Source organism: Primulina eburnea, chromosome 18, assembly GCF_022965805.1.
Source record: "Primulina eburnea isolate SZY01 chromosome 18, ASM2296580v1, whole genome shotgun sequence".
Lineage (NCBI taxonomy): Eukaryota > Viridiplantae > Streptophyta > Magnoliopsida > Lamiales > Gesneriaceae > Primulina > Primulina eburnea.
Window position 1 is genome coordinate 1,625,980 of NC_133118.1, and position 24,881 is coordinate 1,650,860.

At 37.4% G+C, this 24,881-nt stretch overlaps 1 protein-coding gene and 2 non-coding genes across 3 annotated transcripts; 1 reads left to right on the forward strand and 2 right to left on the reverse strand.

Moving 5' to 3' along the window:
- Positions 1-3,605: 3,605 nt before the first annotated feature.
- On the reverse strand, positions 3,606-3,712 carry LOC140820365 (small nucleolar RNA R71). Its single transcript, XR_012115440.1, has one exon. It is a non-coding gene; the product is annotated as a small nucleolar RNA R71 (small nucleolar RNA).
- Positions 3,713-15,989: 12,277 nt separating this feature from the next.
- On the forward strand, positions 15,990-16,062 carry TRNAR-UCU (transfer RNA arginine (anticodon UCU)). Its single transcript has one exon. It is a non-coding gene; the product is annotated as a tRNA-Arg (tRNA).
- A 7,369-nt stretch (positions 16,063-23,431) lies between these two features.
- LOC140820156 (uncharacterized) lies at positions 23,432-24,061 on the reverse strand. The gene has a single exon (XM_073180478.1). It carries the CDS (start codon positions 24,059-24,061, stop codon positions 23,432-23,434), a length of 630 nt encoding a protein of 209 aa, XP_073036579.1.
- Positions 24,062-24,881: the final 820 nt, after the last annotated feature.

Genomic DNA, 24,881 nt, shown 5'->3' on the forward strand with positions numbered 1-24,881 from the left:
AGACCATCTCATGAAATTTTTGTGATATTTTAAATATTAATACACATTTTTAAAACTCTACAACGAATGAATATTAAATTGTTTAGTTCAGCTTATAAATTATTTAAAAAACTAATATTTCAATCGTGCGATACACGGACTGCATCTCATAAATAAATTATATTTGTTATTAAATGAATAATTTAGATGAGAGTAACTTTTTAAAATTATTACTACCACTATTATTATTATTATTATTATTATTATTATTATAATTATTATTATTATTATAGATTCATTAATTTATCGTGGAATTTTTATTATTATTATAGTCTACTATTTTTCTAAATATATAGTCTGATCAATTTTATTATTACTATTTTTATTAAGGATGTTACTTTAAATTAAATAATAATATAATAACATGTTATCACTACCATAAACTAAATAATCATAAGTTATTGCTAAAGATGTTCTCACTATTATAGCCCACTCAAATTTTGTTAGGATCAACGCTTGTTATCAGACTAAAAATTATAGTTGTTAGTTAAGACATAACTTTATTTTATTATACTTGTGGGGACCCGGACGCTAATCATGTTCTTAATCATCATTGGGACTAATTAATCAATTATAAAACAAGGGTCTAAAATTTTTTCTTTTATTATACAAAGCGGAAACGTAATGAAATTAAATTCAAATTACATATTAAACATAAACATACACATCCTGTATTATCTACAAGGATTCAACTAGGTTCAACTACATATCAGTGCTGAATCCTAAGTTGCTTCGAAGCCCGGATCTCCACGCTATCTAGTCCAGCCTCTTTCTTTTCTTGACCTTGAACCTGCCCCACCTGTTGTCATGCACACATACAAAACAAGACAACAGCCGGATAACTCCGGTGAGAATAACTCCCAGTATAAACAATGTAAACATGCAGTCATATAGAAACATATATAAAAGCATATAATCAACATTCATAATATGTATCAAATCAAAAACATAAATCAATGACAAGCAATGAATCATACTCAGACTCAAACTCAACTCAAACAACGCGTCATCTCAGACTCGACTCAACTCTAACCTAGGGATCCCGATGTCTGGGCGAAACAACCACAGAATTGACGAATCAGACAAGATTTAAGTGAATCAGCCAATAGCTAGGCGAAACAGACGATAGCTAGACGAATCAGTCACTAGATAGACGAATCAGTCAATAGATAGACGAATCGGTCAATAAATAAGTGAATCAGCCAATAGCTAGGCGAAACAGCCGATAGCTAGACGAATCAGTCGGTGACTAGGCGAATCAGCCAATGACTAAACGAATCAGCAGTCAACACATGCAATAGCTATGAATCAATAGACTACACACATCAATCTCAACAATTACAAAAATCAATGTAATAAACTAAGTATGTGATTTAGGGAGACTCGAGTCAAACCACACTCGAGTTGTGCAATCCCAACACAACATTAATTTATACCTTTCTTTCTGATACTCTGACTCTGTCGAAGTCTCGAACCTCAAGCCTGTCAATAACTCAATGTCCAGTTGTAGCCTACTGATAGGCTAGTAATAGTTAATATTTTATCTTCATATTTCCCGTTATTTTAACCTCCGATATGTTTAATTGACACACTTTTGTGTAATTTTATTGTAGGAGGAACTTTTACGGTCTTGGAGCAAATTTGAGCTAAAAAGGTGATGTTTATCACATTTAAAGTTTCCAAGATAGAGTTGAAAGAGAATGGTCAAACCAGAAGAGGTTCAGGAATAAGGCGTGGCCACGCCTTGTGATGATACTTCAGCTGTCAAAAATTAGAAAGAAGGAAAATCTAGATAAAATATTATCTATTATATTATATTTTAAGAATTAGGTTAATTAAGAGTTAGTGGGTCCTTTAGCTTAATTATTTTAGACCCACCAATTTTCCATCTACACGTACAGCACAAGGGAGGCGGCTGATTTTACACAAGGAAGAATTCATTCACCAATTTGACAATCAACACAACTCACGTAAGAGACCAAGGCGCAAGGCTTCAAGAATTTTCCCAACAAAAAATTAGTTTGATTTTCTTTATGCTTTCTTATTTATTTTTCATGAATATTGTAGATCAAAACATGTTAGGCTAATTTTCTTAGTCTGATTCAAGGGATAGTCTACTGTTTAATTTTATCACTGTGAGGTTTTTCGCGCTTTAATTTATTATTCTTGTTTGCCCAAATATTCGTTGATTTATGATTTAATTATATGAATGTTATATATCAATTAATCTGACAATTTAATTTGATGTATGATTTTCTAATGCTAATCATGAATTCAGTGATCCGTAATTGTCATGAACGATTGGTACGTAAGTAGCAATAGGTTAGATGTGTTGTGCTATCATAACGTGTGTAATCTAAATAATCGGCGGAACTAGATCTTCCAATTGCAGCTATCTCGATTGTTAGATTTTAGGATTAACTGTTTTCACGAAACCTAAATGCTATCTTTAATTAATATGGAACGCTATCGTGCCCAGTTGATTATCGGTAAGTTTTGACTGGATGCTGGGTTCGGTCAATTAATTTAGGAAAACACAAGAATTTTAGCGGCTATCCCTATTATTCTCAGGTTAATTGTTTGGAATAAAATGAATAAATGATTGGTTAACCGATGAACAGTGAGATAATTAAATAGTAGAATCCCCTTGAATCAGTATTTTTCTCGTATTAATTTCTTCAATTTATTCTCGTCGATTAATTTTCAATTCTAGATTCAATATTCTTTCTTGCTTGGTAATTTTAGTTTAGATTATTTTATTTAGTAATTATCAAAACAAATCCCCCCCTTTATTTATTTTTAGTATCAAAAGAAATAAATCTACCGTTCCCTGTGGATTCGACCCTACTCACCATTACACTCGTTTTTATTTAAAAGGGTAGGAATTAATTTGGTGGTCAACGACAGCACACCAAATTTTGGCGCCGTTGCCGGGGAACGGTGTAAGGTTAATTTTTTTTTTATTTTATTTTTTATTTTTTTTTATGCCTCGTTCTTCTCGTACAGGTGAACTCGAATACAATCCGGAAATCGAGAAGACAGCTAAAAGATTGAGAAAGGAAGCAAGGCTACGGGGCAAACAACCATCATCATCATCATCTCCTGGTTTAAACGTAGCCTTGGAGTCAACTGACACTGAAGGAGGATCCGATCTTGATCTCAACACCAAAAGAAGCGAGAGTGACGAAGAAGTAATGGCAGAACCAGTCCAAAGAACCCTCAGGGAGTTAGCTAATCCTAACGTTATTCAACAGTCATTATGCATTCAATTTCCTAATACTGATGCTACTTTTGAATTAAAATCGGGTTTGATTCATTTACTGCCTACTTTCCGTGGTCTTGCAGGTGAAGATCCCCACAAACATCTGAAAGAGTTTCATATTGTGTGCACAGCCATGAAACCAAATGGGATCACCGAGGAACAAATATCATTGCGAGCTTTTCCATTCTCTTTAGCCGACAAAGCTAAGGATTGGCTCTATTACTTGCCCTCTGGGACAATCACGACTTGGGATAACATGAAACAACAATTTTTGGAGAAGTTCTTCCCAGCTTCGCGAGCAGCAAACATCAGGAAGGACATTTGTGGGATTAGACAGTTACAAGGAGAGACATTATATGAATATTGGGAGAGATTTAAGCAGTTATGTGCTAGTTGCCCTCAACATCAGATTCCAGAACAACTCTTAGTCCAATATTTCTACGAGGGTCTCTCACTTTTTGATAGGAACATGATTGATGCTGCAAGTGGAGGTGCATTGGTAAACAAAACGCCTCAAGAGGCACGAGCTCTAATTTCCAACATGGCTGCCAATGCACAGCAGTTTGGAACTAGGCAAGATGCTCCCCCACGACAAGTTAATGAGGTAAGCACTAATCCTATCGATCAAAAGTTAGATTCTTTGACTTCCCTTTTGGAAAAGTTGGTTGTAGGACAGGTACAGCAGGTAAAAGCTTGCGGAATATGTGCGATAGTTGGACATGCGACGGACATGTGCCCTACGTTACAGGAAGATCCAACGCAACAGGTCAATGCAATCGGCGGATTTCCTGGGCAACCCCAGCGTCGATATGACCCATTTTCTAATAGCTACAATCCAGGATGGAGAGATCATCCTAATTTCAGCTATAAGAATCAAGGAGGCCAACAGGGATACCCACAGCAAAATTGGAACAAACAACACGCACCAGAACAAGCATCCAACTCAGGTATGTCTCTAGACGAAATTGTAAAGGCTTTAGCTGAAAATACTCAAAAATTTCAACAGGAAACGAGGGCCAGCATTCAAAATCTAGGAACTCAGATCACTCAGATCGCTACATCAGTCAGCAAGTTGGAAGCTCAGAATTCTGGAAAACTACCGTCGCAAACGGTGGTTAATCCAAAAGAAAATGCAAGTGCCATGATATTGAGGAGTGGGAAGGCAGATTGACCAAAAGAACACTTCACCAACAAAGGATACTGAAGAAAAAGGCACAACTGAAGAAACCGAAGAAAAATCTGAGAAACAACCAAAGGTAAATTCTAAGTCTTTCTCATCTACTATTTCTAATGCAGTTGTTCCTCCATTTCCTTCCAGGTTGGAAAAATCCAAGAAAATGGACTACGAGAAAGAAGTGTTGGAAACCTTTAGAAAGGTGGAGATCAACATTCCTCTTATTGATGCCATCAAACAAATTCCAAGGTATGCTAAATTTTTAAAAGAATTGTGCACTAACAAAAGGAGGTTGAAAAGTGATGAAAAAGTAAGCGTGGGAGAAAGTGTGTCCGCGGTTATTAAGAAATCACTACCGAACAAATGCAAGGATCCAGGTATGTTTACAATGCCTTGTGTTATTGGAAATCTGAAAATTGAGCGTGCCATGCTAGATTTAGGTGCATCCATTAATGTCATGCCATATTCAATATATTGTGCTCTGAATTTGGGTCCTTTAAAAGAAACTAGAGTGGTGATTCAATTAGCTGATCGATCTAATGCTTACCCTGAAGGCGTTGTTGAGGATGTTTTGGTGCAGGTTAAAGAATTGATATTTCCTGCGGATTTCTACATACTGCGAATGGAAGAAGACTCCACTGCGATTTCAGCCCCGATTCTATTGGGGAGACCTTTCATGAAAACAGCTAGAACCAAGATTGATGTGGAAGAGGGTACTCTTTCCGTCGAATTCGACGGGGAGATTGTGAAATTTAGTATTTTTGATGCTATGAAATACCCAAATGAAAACCACTCCATATGTTCAATCGATATTGTTGATTCCATTGTGCAGGAATGTTTTGAGGAGACATATGAGATTGACAGTTTTCACATGCAGGCACAGTTGGAGGTGGAAGGAGAGATAGCTGAAGCTTGGGAAATTTCGGAACTTGATGAGGAATCACAAACTGTGGTTCCAAATTTAGCAACTGAAATATTAATCCCTCACAAGAAATTGCTACCCTCTGTTTTGCAGGCACCCAAATTGGAATTAAAAGATTTACCAGATCATTTGAAGTATATCTATTTGGGAGACAATGAAACTTTGCCTGTGATCATCTCGAAGAGGTTAACTGAAGAGCAAGAAGAGAGATTAACCATAATTCTCAGAGAACATAAGACCGCAATTGGCTGGACCTTGGCGGACATCAAAGGCATAAACCCTTCCATCTGCATGCATAGAATTCGTTTAGAAGATGATGCCAAATCGGTAAGAGAATTCCAAAGAAAGCTGAATCCGATAATGAAAGAAGTGGTAATGAAAGAGATTCTCAAGCTTTTAGATGAAGGCATAATCTATCCTATTTCGGATAGTAAATGGGTGAGTCCGATCCATGTCGTACCAAAGAAAACAGGTATCACTGTGGTAAGAAATCAAAATGGTGAGTTGGTACCGACAAGAGTGCAAAATGGTTGGCGTATGGTTATCGACTTTCGAAAGCTTAATTTAGCTACTAGAAAGGATCATTTTCCTTTGCCATTTATTGATCAAACATTGGAAAGACTAGCTGGAAAAACTTATTTTTGTTTTCTTGATGGATTTTCAGGTTATTACCAGATAGTCATTGCTCAAGAGGATCAGGAGAAGACAACCTTTACATGTCCATTTGGAACATTTGCCTACAGACGTATGCCTTTTGGACTTTGTAATGCTCCAGGTACGTTCCAAAGGTGCATGCTTAGTATTTTTTCAGAGTATATTGAGAACTGTATTGAGGTATTTATGGATGATTTCACTGTCTATGGGGATTCATTTGACAATTGTTTGAGTCACTTGTCCAAGATTTTGAAAAGGTGCATGGAAACCAATCTGGTTTTGAATTATGAAAAGTGTCATTTTATGGTGACCGAAGGCATTGTGTTAGGACATGTGGTTTCCTCTAGGGGTATTGAGGTTGATAAAGCAAAGGTTGATTTAATCACAAATTTACCATACCCCACTAACGTTAAAGGAATTCGAGGTTTTCTTGGACATGCAGGTTTTTATCGCAGGTTTATCAAGGATTTCTCAAAGATTGCTCTACCGATGTCCAAGTTGCTCCAAAAAGACGTACCTTTCGAGTTTGGAGAAGATTGCAAGGAGGCTTTTAACAAGCTAAAAAACTTGTTGACCATGGCACCTATTATCCAGCCACCTGACTGGAATTTGCCCTTTGAAATCATGTGTGATGCGAGCAATTATGCTGTGGGGACTGTTCTAGGCCAGAAAGTTGATAAGAAGAGTCACGTCATATACTATGCTTCAAGAACATTGGACTCTGCGCAATGCAATTACACCACTACGGAAAAGGAGCTTTTAGCAATTGTTTTTGCTTTAGAAAAATTTCGATCATATCTGCTAGGCTCTAAAGTAATTGTGTTTTCTGATCATGCAGCATTGAAATATCTGTTGACAAAAAAGGAGTCAAAACCGAGGTTGATACGGTGGATACTCTTACTCCAAGAATTCGACATCGAGATCAAAGATCGGAAAGGAATTGAGAATCCAGTAGCTGATCATCTGAGTAGGTTGGTGAACGAAGATAATGTTTTGCCTGTTTCCGAATTTTTTCCTGATGAGCAACTATTTCAAGTGAAAGGTATAAATCCCTGGTATGCAGACATAGTTAATTACTTGGTTACCGGAATTTTACCTAATGATCTTAGCAAGTCTCGTAAAGTGAAAATTCGTTGTGAGACAAAGTATTATGTGTGGGATGCACCTCATTTATGGAAATTTTGTGCTGATCAAGTTATTAGGAGGTGTGTACCTGAACTTGAACATAAGTCGATCTTGACTTTCTGTCATAATTATGCATGTGGTGGCCACTTTGGACCAAAACGGACTGCTAGGAAAATTTTGGATTGTGATTTATATTGGGAGACACTTTTTAAGGATGCCTATTTGTTTTGTAAAAACTGTGAACAATGTCAAAGAACGGGATCTTTGTCCCATAGAAATGAAATGCCCCAAAACCCAATTCTTGTATGTGATATTTTCGATATTTGGGGCATGGATTTCATGGACCATTCCCTTCATCAGGAGGTTATCTTTACATATTGTTGGCAGTTGATTATGTCTCGAAGTGGGTGGAAGCAAAACCCACTAGGACTAACGATTCCAAAGTTGTTGCAGGTTTTATCAAATCTAACATTTTCAGCAGGTTTGGTATCCCAAGGGCACTAATCAGTGATCAAGGAACCCATTTTTGCAATCGAACAATTGAAGCGTTGTTGAAAAAATATGGGGTGCATCATAGAGTTGCCACAGCCTATCATCCACAAACAAATGGCCAAGCCGAAGTTTCTAATCGAGAGATCAAGTCTATCCTGTCAAAAACAGTCAATCCGGGAAGGAAAGATTGGAGTCTCCGTTTAGATGATGCACTTTGGGCTTATCGGACTGCATATAAAACACCAATAGGGATGTCTCCCTACAGGTTAGTTTTTGGGAAATCGTGTCATTTGCCCGTGGAGATTGAACATAGGGCATATTGGGCAGTTAAAAACTGCAATATGAACTTGGAAGAGGCGAGTGCATCGAGAAAACTGCAACTACAAGAGTTAGAGGAGATAAGATTGGAGGCATATGAGAATTCGAGAATCTACAAGGAGAAAACGAAGTTGTTCCATGACAATGCGATTTTGCGAAAGCAATTTAGCGTTGGTCAAAAAGTACTACTGTACAATTCTCGGCTAAAACTTATGCCAGGTAAGCTTCGTTCCCAATGGATTGGTCCTTTTGTTGTTACTCATGTCTTCCCTTATGGTGCAGTGGAAATCAAGAGTTTGGATACTGATAAAACATTCAAAGTAAATGGACATCGATTGAAGGTGTTACATGAAGATGAAAGCGCGTCCCAAGTACTAGAAATCGAGTTGGAAAAACCCCAATATTCTGAAAGTTGATGGGACGAAGAATGTCGAGCATAACGACATTAAAAAATTGCGCTTTTGGGAGGCAACCCAAATTTTTAGTTCTTGTTAATTTTTTATTTTCTATTTTGTTCCAGTAGAGGTTTTTGCATAAGGCGTGGCCACGCCTTGTTGAAACACCTCTACTGAATTAATTTTTTAAAAAAAAAAAATTAAAATTTTTACAGAAGAGGTTTTAGAATAAGGCGTGGCCACGCCTTATTAAAACACCTCTACTGTTTAAAATAAAAAAATAAAAAAAAAAGTTACATAAATTTTCCAGTAGAGGTATTCGAATAAGGCGTGGCCACGCCTTATTCACACACCTCTACTGCTGAGACTTGGGAGGTTCTCTATTTTTAAAATTTTTTTTTTTTTAAAAAAAAATTAATAATAAAATAAGTATACTAACCTATTTCTTTTACACTCTCGCAGCACCACCTCGCTCCATCTCTCTCACAGCGCCGCAAACACCGCCGCTCGTCTCTCACTCGGCAAGCACAGCAGCAGCTTCTCCCAACCGAGCACCACCTCCAAATCTAACCTCTCCCGCTCTCGCACCATCGCACCCACCTGCACACCAGCGCCTCTCGCCATATCTCTTTCAACCGAGACCCCACTTCGCGACACCGTCTCGCTCCTACACACACCCAATTCATCGTCCAGCACAGCAGCTTCGTGAGGCGCATCACTTTCCGTCCAGAACACCGCCGCTCGCGCTGCACACACACCGCTCCCCCTCTCGGCCTTGCACACAAAAGCTTCACTCGGTTTATCACTCATCTCCACTGCATCTCAACCAACAGCACAGCAGCTCGTCCCGCACTCTGCAACTCCAGCGACGTCCCGCACAGAACCAAACACAGCAACGCCCTGCACAGACACTCACCTTCGCCAACGCATCAGTCTACAACCTTCCTCCGTCGACCTCCACCGCCGCTCGCCTGGCAGCCCACGACCACAGCCACCACAGCAAATTCGCACCGCAACTTCGCTCGGTCCATCACTGATCTCCACCGTATCTCCTCCTTCGCACAACCGCCACGCAAATTTCGGTGATATTTCTCCAACCCCTCTCTTATTTCGATTATATGTGTTTACATGGTGTTTTGTTAACTTATTCTTTTCACTCGCAATTGGATATCGTTGTGTGCGCCAATTATTACTGGGCTTAACTTGTGATTGTTTCCGTATTTATTGTTGGTTGTGGTATAATTGTGTGAAGTGTAAAATTGGTAAATAGAATGCAACGGGATTCCCAAGCCTCGAATAAAAAAGTCGGTACCCCAAGTTCTTCGTCGGGCCGGAAAAGGGCTAGAATGGGAAAGGGGATGAATTCATTACCACCGTCTGAAGCAGATTTGAATGGTCATTTGACCTTCACAAAAAAGGTGGAAAAGGATAAATATAAGGCATTGTGTACCAAAAAAATCATCCCATGCAAGCATATTCACCACCCCACCATGGAATTATTGAATATTAAAACTGGGGTGCTTGATTTGATTAGTAACATTGGGTGGGACTCATACTTTTCTGTCGTATGCCCTGCTTATATAGAACTTGTGCGTGAGTTTTATACCACTTTTGAATTGATCTAACCTGATAATTTCACACTCTCCAGTCCAGGAGTAGTTCGTTTTAGGTTGATGGGACGCACTTTCAGATTTTCAATCACTGAATTTAACATTGCTTTTAGTTTTATTGACAAAGATTTTGCCACAACTGATGAATATTTGCATAGTGCGTGTGATTTTCATGACCAATTTAATCCCATTGCCCTTTATCGAGCTATGTCCACAGAGGATGATTACGACCCGAGTAAATCCAAGGATTACTACTTGCACAACCCAGAGTGGAAATACATTCACCGTTTCCTTGCGTTTACTTTTTCGGGTCGAAAAGATTCTGCGGGTGTGTTAACTAAAGCCGAATTGTTTTTCTTGTGGTGCATGCAAAATAGAATAAGAGTTAATTTGGGTTTTTGGTTGGCTTCTCAATTTGCTAGTGTCGTTGCTCATAAACGCCATTTGATTCTTGGTTCATTGATCACTGCATTAGCTGTCAACCTGAAGTTGATTGATCTTGAAAATAATAACCTTCATGTTGCTTGTCCTATGCTTCCTCTTGATTTGCATTGTTTAGAGACTATGGGATTGATAGAACAAGTGCAGGGAGTGTTTTCTTTTTGTCCACCAGGTCCAGTAACTGCACGACCCGGCCTCCATAATTCTGAATCTGATGGTCCGGATGACCCTTTGGACTCACGTGCGCCCCCATCCACCTCTGCTACCCCATCACGAAGGCGTATCGACGTGGAAGTGGATGAGCTCAATCAACGGTTGACCAGAATGGAACTGAATCAGTTGGCATTCTACAGACACATGGGATTCGAACCACCGTTTCCCCCTCCACAGCAATAGATGATGTTTCTTTACGATGCTCGACACTTTTCAGGGGAGTTCTCTAACTTCATACTATTTTATCGTTTTAGTCGAGCATCTATTTTTTGTCATTGAGGACAATGTCAAGTTTAGGTGTGGGAGTGTTTGATGTGCTGTGAGAAATTTGACTTGATTGTGGAATTTTTGATATTTTATATTTTATTTGATCTTTAGTATTTTGATTGAATTTTTCTGCATTTTGAAAAAAAAAAAAAAAATTAAAAATAGTGACGTTGTTAGTCCCAAGCATCTAGTTCATTTGTTATCTCTTTCTTCTAAATCCTGATTGCCTCCGATGCGAACAAAAAAAAAAAATGATGTTTTCTTTGCGTGCAAATCGTTTTTGCATTCTCACTTTTGCATTATGAATAAGTTACTCTTGATGATAGTTAGAGAGGACAAGTGTGTGGGATTTAACACAATTGCTATATTTTTTCTTTGGTGAGCTTTGAGCCTATGAGCAATCATGATATCTTGCTCCATTTTCTTTGATTGTGTGTTGTCATTGCATTGTTACTTTTTCTAGAACTTGCATTGTTATACATGTCTTTGTCAACACTTTGTGGTGAATTGGGTGCATAGACAACAGGATAAGGGCATTAGGTTAAAACCATTTTCTTTCGCATCATCTGAGCCATTCATTGAGCCTACCTTGATTCATAGTCCCCTAGTTAACAAAGTTTGAGCCTCAGCCTTTTTCTTTGAATAAAAATAACCACATTACAAACCATGATAAATCCTTTTTGTTGGTTATCCCCCTTGTTTTGAACCTTAAATTGGAGAATCATATAAGCTTTTCACAAATAGCATCATTCAATCCAAAATAGTGTGAATTGTTGGAATTTAGTCAATCTCGAATCCTTGTCGTCACCGTCTACAAAAAAAAAACACAAAAACAAAAACAAAAAAAAAAAAACAAAAAAAAAAGAAAAGAAAGAGAAAGAAGAGAAGTAGACGAAGTGAGAAAGAAAAAAAAAAGAGCCGGAAAAAAAAAATTTTTTTGCTCTTGATGTTATTACGAGGTTGAAGATGTTATTATTTGGATGCAATTGTTTTAGTGAAAAGTGCATATGATTTCTCTAATTCTATAGCTCATTGTTCCCTTTTATCCTACCTTACCCCTAGCCACATTACAACCCATATATAGCCCTTTTTGTTTGTGTATTTTAATTCATTCATTTAGTGAAAGGATGTGATATATTTGCAAGCCTATGGTAATAAATTTCAATGCATTTGACATGAGAGTTTGTTGATATATATATCCTAGACACTAATGAGCGAAATGAGCGAATCTTGTGAGAAGTTGTTAAATCCCATGCATTTTAATTTCTACACATTCTGATTGCAGTGATTGATTGTTCATGATGTTAATTTGTGGGGTGCTCTGAAATTAAAATGTCTTCTTGCATGAAAAATGTTTTGGATAAGTAGAGGAAACGGAAGGAGGACGAAAATTGAGATAATGAATTGATCTATTTTATGCTTGAGGACAAGCATCGTTTAGGTGTGGGAGATTTTGATAGGCTAGTAATAGTCAATATTTTATCTTCATATTTCCCGTTATTTTAACCTCCGATATGTTTAATTGACACACTTTTGTGTAATTTTATTGTAGGAGGAACTTTTACGGTCTTGGAGCAAATTTGAGCTAAAAAGGTGATGTTTATCACATTTAAAGTTTCCAAGATAGAGTTGAAAGAGAATGGTCAAACCAGAAGAGGTCCAGGAATAAGGCGTGGCCACGCCTTGTGATGATACTTCAGCTGTCAAAAATTAGAAAGAAGGAAAATCTAGATAAAATATTATCTATTATATTATATTTTAAGAATTAGGTTAATTAAGAGTTAGTGGGCCTTTAGCTTAATTATTTTAGACCCACCAATTTTCCATCCACACGTACAGCACAAGGGAGGCGGCTGATTTTACACAAGGAAGAATTCATTCACCAATTTGACAATCAACACAACTCACGTAAGAGACCAAGGCGCAAGGCTTCAAGAATTTTCCCAACAAAAAATTAGTTTGATTTTCTTTATGCTTTCTTATTTATTTTTCATGAATATTGTAGATCAAAACATGTTAGGCTAATTTTCTTAGTCTGATTCAAGGGATAGTCTACTGTTTAATTTTATCACTGTGAGGTTTTTCGCGCTTTAATTTATTATTCTTGTTTGCCCAAATATTCGTTGATTTATGATTTAATTATATGAATGTTATATATCAATTAATCTGACAATTTAATTTGATGTATGATTTTCTAATGCTAATCATGAATTCAGTGATCCGTAATTGTCATGAACGATTGGTACGTAAGTAGCAATAGGTTAGATGTGTTGTGCTATCATAACGTGTGTAATCTAAATAATCGGCGGAACTAGATCTTCCAATTGCAGCTATCTCGATTGTTAGATTTTAGGATTAACTGTTTTCACGAAACCTAAATGCTATCTTTAATTAATATGGAACGCTATCGTGCCCAGTTGATTATCGGTAAGTTTTGACTGGATGCTGGGTTCGGTCAATTAATTTAGGAAAACACAAGAATTTTAGCGGACTATCCCTATTATTCTCAGGTTAATTGTTTGGAATAAAATGAATAAATGATTGGTTAACCGATGAACAGTGAGATAATTAAATAGTAGAATCCCCTTGAATCAGTATTTTTCTCGTATTAATTTCTTCAATTTATTCTCGTCGATTAATTTTCAATTCTAGATTCAATATTCTTTCTTGCTTGGTAATTTTAGTTTAGATTATTTTATTTAGTAATTATCAAAACAAATCCCCCCCTTTATTTATTTTTAGTATCAAAAGAAATAAATCTACCGTTCCCTGTGGATTCGACCCTACTCACCATTACACTCGTTTTTATTTAAAAGGGTAGGAATTAATTTGGTGGTCAACGACAGCACACCACCTACGTCGATAGGAACTCAATACCGAAGTTGGATTCAAAATCGGACGGACGGATTTCTCACAAAAGGCGTAAGGATTTTCAACCATTCTCTAGAGGCTTTTCTCGATTCTTATCTTCTGAATTCTGAATGAATTTTGCATGTTTATATATATATATATATATATATATACATCCCCGCACATGCAAGAGGACGAGTGGCTCAACTTGGTTATTCCACGTCTCGCGCTCGAGTGGTAAGAAAGTACCGCTCGGGCGCGAGCTCGGCGCTCGGGCGGTGACAATCTGCCGCCCGGGCGCGAGGCTCTCTGTCCGGATGCTCCTCCATTGGCGCTCGAGCGGTACTATTCTACCGCTCGGGCGCCACCTCTTCTGTCCGAGACTCTTCTTTGTTGAACATTGGCGCTCGGGCGGTCTCTTTCTACCGCTCGGGGTTCCACCGGTTCTGCCCAAACCTTACATAACTCATATGTTTTAACCAATTTGGTTCCGGAGTGGTCTAACTATACTCATATTCGTTCATCATCAATAAATCATCTCAGATTACGTTAATCATCTCAGATTACGTTAATCAAATTCTTGGGCATTACAATACTTGTGGCAGCGCATATTGTATCTATTTGGGTGTTAATGGGTCGGACTGTTAGGATGATGAATCGGGGGAGGTGCATGTCTATCTACTGGTGTTGTCTCATATTCTTTAAAGATCGGGCTCATCATTTCATTGTCGTCGGTCATGTCCTCAGCAGATGCAGTGATATTCATTAAGATCTAACGTCACTTCACTCTTTTATGGCTCACCTAACCAATCAGATCAAGTAGCGCAACATTAGTAGCTTGAACCATGAGAAATTTCAACGAGATCACTCATCTCAATGCTACTCTCACTCATGTACGCTTAACCCAATATCCCTCAAGAAGTATATAAACATGTTTATTGGGAGACTTGAACTTATGACCTCGCTCTGATATCGATTGTTAGGATCAAACAATTATCATTAAGCCAAAATATATAACTGTTAGCCAATGCGCAACTTTATTTACTTGTACTAGTGTTAACAAAGAGTGCACTTACTTGGGTGTTAATGGTTCGGGCTGTTAAGTCCATGAGTCTGGGAATGTACGTGTCTATCTGCTAGTGTTGTCTCGCATTCTTTACAAACCAGTATTATCTTTTCCCTACAGTCAGTTTTGTCCATAGTAGAGATATTATTATCCCTTAAGATCCGAATTCATTCTTTTATGGTCCAACTAGTCAACCAAATCAAGCGGAGCAATGTCACCAATTTGACACATGAGAAATTATCAAGAGATCACACATCCGAGTACTTTTTAATTTCAGCTAATTTTTTGTGTTCATGTATGCGAACATTTTCATAAATGCTATATAAAATAATATAGCAATTTTTGTTTCTAAATTTGAAATTTTATAGGATGTTATCACTTTTTTTAAATTTTATTTAATTTTTTGTCTTTATATATATGTGAAATTTTTCATAAATACATTATATGATAATGTACCAATTTTCTGTTCAAATATAATAAAAACTATAATAAAGGGCATTTGAAAGGTCCTTAATTAAAAATAGTAATAATATTATGAAAGATACTATATAAATTTTTTATATTAATAAAAATTGATCAGAATGTTTTTATAATATTATTACTTTATAGTTTTGCACAAATTTTTGAGTGAGTCTCATGTGAGACTGTCTCACGGATGCTAATATGTGAGACGGGTCAACCCTACCCATATTCACGATAAAAAGTAATACTTTTTCATGGGTGACCCAAATAAGAGATCCGTCTATCAAATACGACCCGTGAGACCGTCTCACACAAGTTTTTGCCTATTATTATTATAAGGATTCATTAAAGTTATCTTGGAAATATTTTTTTTGGTTTCAAAAAATTTAATGTTATGTCTCTGCTTATTCTTGGAAAGTTATTTTAGGAAAAATGCCAATTTTCTAGTTTTAGCATACTATTCTGCTTTATATATAGATTTTATCAACATCGAGAAATTTATAAGATGTTAATTATTGTTTAGTAAAATCATTTTTTAAGAAAATTATAATACAACTAATTATATCAAAAATTATTTTTGCTAATTTTATTTAAAAATTTCCCAAAATATTATTAAGCCCATTTCTTTTATTTTCTACTCCTTTTTTTGTCTCACATAAAAGTTAATATATAAAAGCAACATCCAGAAGGAAAATAACGGCGCCCATGGCCTAATGGATAAGGCGTCTGACTTCTAATCAGGCGATTGTGGGTTCGAGTCCCACTGGGCGTGATTTTTTATTATGGGCCAAGACATTCATTCTTATGCTTTTTTAGGCCCAAGTCTTTTTCATTGGCCCACTATTTAGTTTTTGTTTTATTTGTACGCCCAGGATTTTTAGGGGTCCATTATTTAGTTTTTTTTAAAAATATTTTACATTTTATATTTGGAAAACAAAGGAAAAAACATTATCAATATCTTTTTTTTTAACGAAACACTAATAATATTAAACCAAATCCTGAAGAATCATATTTTGAAATACATGAGGCTCAATGTAAATTCGGTCTTCAAGACCAGACAAAGTAATAACAGTCTTAGTTAGGGATGTTAACGAATCAAACCGTTTTTGAGCTATTCGAAGCTCGATTCGATAAAAGCTCGTTTAATGAGGCTCGTTAAGATAAACAAACCAAACTCAAGCTTTACAGTATTCGACTCGTTAGCTCGTGAACATGTTCGTTGGTAAGTTCATGAGTAATCTTTTAGATGAAAAAATAATAGTTTTGATATTTGATTTATTGATTTTGGATATTATTTATGAAATATATAAAAAAATCTATTAAATTTATCTATTATAATAAATTTATAAATTTTAATAAGAATAATATATTTTTCTTTAAATATATAATTAAATTTTTAATTAATTTAATGAAAATTTAAATGTATAATTCATATTTATTAAGCTTGTTTAGGCTCGATAAAGGCTTGAATAAGCTCGTGAGCCATGCATATATTCGCTAAATAAAGCTCGAGCTCGGCTCGATTATAAACGAACCAAGCTCAAGCATTCAAGAGTTCGGCTCGGCTCGACTCGATTACATCCTTAGTCTTAGCTAAAGCTTGAGCAGCCTCTTGACAAAAACAAATGATAAAGATTGGAAATCTAACGCTTCTATTTTGCCATCTTCCAAAATAAGCCCAACTGAAGAGAAATCCGGAAATGAGGAATTTAAGCCATGAACAATTGATGGAGCATCCGATTCAACTAAGACATGAGAGAAAACCAAATCTTTGATCCAACTAAGGGTTTCTCTAACTCCTAGTGCTTCGGCTACTGAAGGATTTCAAATAAAATGTCTCGTAATACAAATTTGTGTTTATTTATTTATCATTTTTATTTACCATTGCTACAGTTTTTTTAGATACATCATTGAAGTATTTTATGTGTATTTCAAATACCAAAATATTGAATATCAATTGGTTAATAAAATGGTTTTACTCATTCAACTTGCATACGTTGTAAATCATTTTCTAAAATGTTTAAATTCGTTTTAGATGAATTATTTTGAGTGTATTCCTCTTGATGTGCAGCTAAGCTCGATCTAATTTTTTGGTATTCGATATTTCAAGAATCTGTGTTATTGTAGCTCAATATTTGTATATATTACTCACAACTCATTATGTGTAAATGTATTATATCTATATTATTAAAAAAGGGAAATGTGTGAATAGTTTTGGTGAGACTGCTTTTAATATTCTCAAATCGTCATCACACTAACATATTAATAAAAGGCAAAAACTTGTGTGAGACGGTCTCATGTGTCATATTTGTGAGACGGATCTCTTATTTGGGTTGTTCATGAAAAGTATTATTTTTTATTATGAATATGAGTAAGGTTGACCCGTCTCACATATTAAGATCCGTGAGACTATCTCACATAAGACTCACTCTTAATAAAATGTCAAGTTTATTGAAACTCGCCATTTATCAAGCATCTTGGGAGCAATAATTTCCAAACTGATTTAATTAAAAATTCATCATTTATTAGATATTTAATGAGCTGTAATTTCCAAAATGGATATTTGAAAATTTATGATAAAATTTTATCTTTGAATTTCACGTGTTGGGAGCGTAGAGGGAGAAGATATGGTGTATTGGTGTTTTACCCTTCGAGGAGTAATTTGGTTTATATTGAGTAGAATAATTGTTTTTGGTCAAAACGTCGTTAATACACACACTCACACACACATATATAAAAAAGCAAAAACATCAAAGTTTTTGTCAAAATAGAAAAATTTCCGCCCAACTTAATTACTAAAAAAAAACATAATATTTAATTAGTTTATTTAATTTTTTTTAAAAAGATATAGTTGAGTATTAAAAGTTATCACTTAAAGAACTTTTTCAATGGACATTAAATTAGCATTTAGTAACCATAAATATTTGACCTAAATGCACGTTATTTCGAGAATTAGCATTAAATTAGCATTTAGTTAACGCATAATATTTTCTTCCAAAACCATATATATATTGTATCTCTTGATTTGATTTCTTAAAATTTAAATAAGAGACATAAGAAAATTACAAGATAGATTCAAACGGATTTCGAATAGACATTAAATTACATTTAATAAACATATTTATTACCCTCAATAATCAGAAATGTTTGACACTCAATGAATGCAATTCGAGGTTTCCATAATTTGAAAGAGTTAATGCATGATATAATTCTATCAAAGGCACCCGATGTATAATTTGTGTCTCGTAGGCTACTTTATTTGAATTTTAAATTATAAATAATGCAATGTTGCATATTATATTGGAAACCAACTTTTTATTCTATTTATCTCACTAAATTTATGTATCTCAAAATTGAATTATGAAATGACTCATCTTTTCAGCAACATCTGTGAGTTGAATCCTTCCAAGATGCAATTGATGTTTAAATTTAGATTTTTTCGTTATTATGAACTACCTAAATATGGAAATAACTAGAACAATGAGACATTAAGTTTGAAATCCATCTTTCCTGATCGAGAAGTAATAATATTATTCTCTTATTTGTTCAAAATTTTAATTATTACGCATCTGCTAATGTGATAATTTTCTTCTATATTACAAAGTTCGTGGATACATGGTAGTATAAAATGTTCCGTAATGGAAAATGATTAAACCAATTCTAAAGGAAGCATCTTATTAGAGGAGATCTTATAAAATTTATCAGTAGAAAATGTAATAAAATAACTTTTCTGGTTTATATATAATTTACTTCTAATCACATATTTCATTTTTTCTTTAGGAATAATAGGCTGTTGTGTACATTATGGAGATATTTTGTGGATAAAATCACAACCTATTTGGATAAAGTATTGATGAAACAATTGTTGTTATCATTCAAATTTATCGAACACGTACCATGTCACAAAATTATTTGTGAATGAATATTTAACGAAGTTACTGAATCTAAAAAAAATATTTCTCGTTAATTTAATTGAATTTGATTTAAAAATATTTATTTATCACATGTTAAAAAATAATAATATATATAACTTCTCGAAAATTAAAGAATTAAATATGTATTTAGATTAATGGTCGACATCAATACATTACACATGATAAGCACCATGTCATTGCCTTTGAATAACACAATCTAAAAATTGGATACATGATTGAGATTATCAGCTAAAAAATTAATCGACATATATTGTATTTAAGAAAGTTTTCAAAATTAGCGAAAAAAGTAGTTTCTTATTTTTTAATTTTTTAATAATTATATTATATTTTTGCAATTTAAATATATATTTAATTTTTTGTAATAATTAATTTTTAATAATATCATCTCGTGCATCGCACATGTTAAATACTTATAATATAAAAAAATTGAGTTGTACTGTTATCATCAACTATAGTTTTTGATAAAATGGCAAACGCTGGGTCTTACAATTAGTATAAGAGCCAATGTCACATGTTCGATTATCATTTATTGTAATGAGCACAATTATTGAGAGGGAGATTGTTGGATGCAATAATTATCTCTTATGGTTAGAACAATCGAAACACGATGTTTGAGCTGTTGTACTAATTAAAATATTCGATTTGCATCATTACCACCTGCAATAGTTTTTGGTAATGCAGCAAACACTCAATCCTACATTATATAAAGTTTTCCATGATATACATATATATATATAAATATATATATATATATATATATATATATATATATATATATATATATATATATATATATATTTATAGCTCTTTGAGGAGGGATGTGTTATAATTTGGACGGGAGATTTGTTACAATTGAGTTTCGAACTCGAAATATCATTCCAAATTTGAGATCTTTATATCAGATGAACTATAAATAAGCATATTTTCATGATATTTTGGTATAATCAGGACATTGTTTTACTAACCAGACAATCACTTAAAATTGTGTTCCCCATATAGCTGACCTTTGGAGGAAGCTATATCTACAATCCTATACTAACTAAATTAGGCAAGAACACAAAGTTTGACTATAAACAAAGGAAATATATAAATGGTACATTTGGCTTATTCACACATATCTATATCTATATTTATTCATTTATATTAATATATCATTTGGTTTTTATGTCCTCAAATTTGGTTTATATTCTTTATACTTTATTTATTATCATTGTTTTCCAATTATTGTATGCTATATTATTTATTCTTTATTTTTTTAAAAAAAAAACCGTAATATATAATTTCGATTTTGGAGATTAGAGCAGAAGGACTCCGTACTAAACCAAATATGATATAATTACAGACGAAATTTAAATAAGAGAGGGGAACACCCTTCCTAGCTGACCAGCTGTTTTGTGAGAAGCATGATTCGCTGATCTAAAAACAAAAACAAACAGACACGAAGAAAATTCCCTAATCAAGAATTCACAATCTTTTACAATTAAATGTAGACTAGAAGATATGGCTCCAAACTATTCAACGTTTAAAAAATAACAAATCAAATTTAAATGATATATAATTTCAACTACAACTTTAAGTTAAATATTTTTTTTATAGATGTTGGTAATTAATTGCATTCTAAATAATTGCGAGGTAATTCTTGGTTAAACGTGCTTGAGTAAAGAAATACCAAGAAAGTGACCTCCATAGAAGTTTTCATGCGTTAAGTTGTTGATGGTGCTAAATGAATTTGTTGAGTGGGTGAGCCATAAAAAAGAGAAATGATACTAACGGGAAATTTAGGGTCCGCTCCCAGCAAGTAACACTAATCCAGACGCGGGTTTTGAAGTTACCCTGAGCCTGAAATAACAAAGAAGATCGTTAAGAGAGGGCCAGGAGGGTGTCCTGGCGTAGCCCCTCCGACGCTCAAGTCAGTGACTGAGGATATATGGGGGGAGCAGCTAAGGGTGCTGCTGAAAACAATATAGTGAATTGAATGCCTGAACTGAACACTCAAACCTGGTATTTATAGGAGAATACCTGGGCCCTTTATGGGCTTGTCTTTCATTTGGGCTTGGGATGGGCCAGGGGTAGCGGGCCCATCCACGGGGTATCACCAGTCTCCCCCTCCCGAGTCGAACTGAATCACAGGTTCGAAGTTCGATTAGTCGTGCTGTCCTCGGGTTACCGGGTGCGAGTTTTGCATTATCTTCCAGCAGTTCGTCAGTCCCCAAAAATTTGGAAACAAATCAAATCGTAATCCTAGCACCGCTTCATCATCACCTCACCATCACCTCGCTCAAGCACAGCCCTCGCCGCCTGCACGCCAGCCCCAACAGCGTGCGTCCGCCCTTGCGCGCCTCGCCCTCGCCCGCCGAGCGTCTGCTCGCCGCGCGCCCGAGTGCCACACGCTCGCCCAGCTCGCCCCATCGCCTTCACCACGCCAGCTCGCCCGCGCCCTGCAGCTCGCCCGCCACTCCCGCTCGCCCCTCGCCTGCCGCCCTCGCCCGCCGCTCTCGCTCGCCCGAGCGCCGGCTCGCCCGAGCACCGGCTCGCCCCTCACCTGCCGCTCTCGCCCTCGCCCGCCGCTCTCGCTCGCCTGAGCGCCGGCTCGCCCGAGCACCAGCTAGCCCCTCGCCTGCCGCTCTCGCCCTCGCCCTCGCCCGAGCACCAGCTCGCCCCTCGCCTGCCGCTCTCGCCCTCGCCCGCCGCTCCCGCTCGCCCGAGCGCCAGCTCGCCCGAGCACCAGCTCGCCCGAGCCCGCCTAGCGTCTGCTCGTCGCGCGCCCGAGCGCCACACGCTCACCCAGATCCCGAGCACCAGCTCGCCCCAACGCCTTCGCCACGCGACCTGACCGGCCAGGTCGAAGCCCGTAAACTCTGCTCCCCAACATCTTTCGTTATCGACTAACCAAATAAATTTTTTTCCTCCCAAACTCTGCTCCTCTGCTAGGCGATGTCTTAGCAGGAAAATTTAATTCTCCTCCTCCACTATGCTCCTCTGCTAGGCGACGCCATAGCAGGAAAATAACAATTCACCACCTCCACCCTCTAACTCCTCTGCTAAGCCGGGTCTTAGCAGGAAAATAAAAACTCAACATCTCCACCCTCTAACTCCTCTGCTAGGTGATGCCATAGCAGGAAGATAAAATTCAACGCGCCCACCCTCTAACTCCTCTGCTAGGCGATGCCTTAGCAGGAGAATAAAATTCAACTCCTCCATCTAACTCCCCTGCTAGGTGACGCCTTAGCAGGAAAATAAAATCAACACCTCCACCCTCTAACTCCTCTGCCAAGCCGGGCCTTAGCAGGAAAATAAAATCAACACCTCCACCCTCTAACTCCTCTGACCTCTGCTAAGCCGGGCCTTAACAGGAAAATAAAAATTCAACATCCTCACCCTCTTACTCCTCTGCTAGGTGATGCCTTAGCAGGAAAATATAAATTCAACATCTCTATCCTCTAACTCCTCTGCTAGGTGATACCTTAGCAGGAAAATATAAATTCTACACCTCCACTCGCTAACTCCTCTGCTAGGTGATGCCTTAGCAGGAAAATAAAATTTCTCTTGCACCCCAACTCTGCTCCTCTGCTAGGCGATGCCTTAGCGGGAAAATAAAATCTTTCTTCCACCCCAACTCTGCTCCTCTGATAGGCGATGCCTTAGCAGGAAAATAAAGATTCTCCACCTTCACCCCCTAACTCCTCTGCTAGGCGATACCTTAGCGGGAAAATAAAATCTTTCTTCCACCCCAACTCTGCTCCTCTGATAGGCGATGCTTTAGCAGGAAAATAAAGATTCTCCACCCTCACCCCCTAACTCCTCTGCTAGGCGACGCCTTAGCAGGAAAATAAAAATTCTCCACCCTGACCTTCTAACTCCTCTGCTAGGTGATACTTAGCAGGAAAATAAAATTTTTGCTCCTCTCCCGACTGCTCCTCTGCTAGACGATGTCTTAGCAGGAAAATAAAATTTATTTCATCCTCACAATACAACAACATCCACGAACTTAATATAAGAACTTGGTTTTATTGAATTCCAACTGATTACATAGAAAAATGCAAAGATGAAATACATTAACAATAAATTCAAGAGTAATATTTTCTGAGGTGGTAAGCATTTCCGAGCCTCTTTAGAGCCTTTCCTGGCGCATTCTCTAACTTTCATATCTGCTCCTCTTGTACCTCAATAGGACAAAGTTATCCACTTCTTCCTTTCCCAATCATGTTAAGCTCCACACGTGATCTTTTTCCCTCCCCTCCTCACTACCCCTTCATAACACCGACGCGCGACTTTTTGGTCCCCGCACAAGACTCTAACTCCTTTTCCCACAGGAAACTTAAGCTTCTGATGATAAGTGGAAGCTATGGCTCTGAAATTCTTCAGGGCTGGCCGTCCTAGAATTCCATTATACGCTAAAAAAGTATCCACCACGGTGAACGCTATCATATTTGTTACACGCCGATGATCAGTTCCCAAGGATAGGGGAAGCACAATCTGACCCAAAGGCGGGATGGCGTGTCCTGCAAACCCATACAGCGGGGTGGAGACTGGCTCAAACTCGAATCCTTCCAGCTGCATTTGATCCAACGTGCTCTTGAACAAGACGTTTACGGAGCTTCCATTATCAATAAATATCCTCGCCACATCATAGTTGGCAATGGTGGCCGTCACCACCAAGGTATCGCTATGGGGAGTCACAACGTCTCGGAGGTCTTCCGGTCCAAAGCCGATGATGGGATCTTGTGGTAAGTCTTCACCCCTAGATATCTCAAAGTTCTCCAACCTTCTCCCATGTGCCTTCCGAGCTCGCCCAGAGTCTTTTTCAGTAGCACCCCCCGAGATCATATGAATCATTCCTCTCGTAGGGTGGTTATCATCATTCCTTCCCCTCCTCGGTTCGACGGGCTCCTGAGGGACATCTTGACATCGACCTTCCCTTCTCTGCTCTCCGATACTCTGATTTATCCATGGAAGGCCTTGACCACGCCTAGGGGACGCGCGAGACCTCTGTCGACTCCTAGATGAGGACCCCTCTTGTCTACCCCGCGGCGGAGGTCGAGCACTGCTCTCAACCCTTTGCGACTTCTCCCCCCTCTCCCCTGAATCCCTCCATCACCTTATCTCGACTCCTATTCAGAGGAACATGTGATGAGAATTGTCCTCTACCTTTGGTTCTGTCCTCATCTCTTTCCCCCGCACCCCTCTTCCTTCCTCCTCTCTCTGCTCCCTCAACTCTACTTCCTCCAGGCCGGCTCTCTATCCTTCTGTACCGTTGGGCATCTTCTAAATTTACATATTTTTCAGCCCGAGCCAACAGATCATCATAACTCGCCGGAGGTTTCTTGACCAGCGACTTGAAAAACTCCTCTCCTCTCAGTCCTTGTGTAAAGGCACTTATCATTATGTCGGGGGTAGCCGCCGGTATCTCCAGCGCTGCACTGTTGAAGTGCTGGACAAATTCTCGCAAAGTTTCAGCTTCTTGTTGTTTCACCACAAACAGGCTCAAATAGTTTTTTGTGTGTGTTTTGTTGCTAGAAAATCTGTGCAAGAAAGCAGCGGAAAAATCATCGAGAGATCGTATAGAGTTGGGCTGCAAGGTGTTAAACCATTGCTGAGCTGACCTCACCAACGTGCCCAGAAAAACCCTGCACCTGACCCCATCTGAATATTGGTG

Excerpts from the sequence above, each read along its gene's own strand:
- LOC140820156 (XM_073180478.1), bottom strand. The coding sequence starts at position 24,061 with ATGATTCATATGATCTCGGGGGGTGCTACTGAAAAAGACTCTGGGCGA.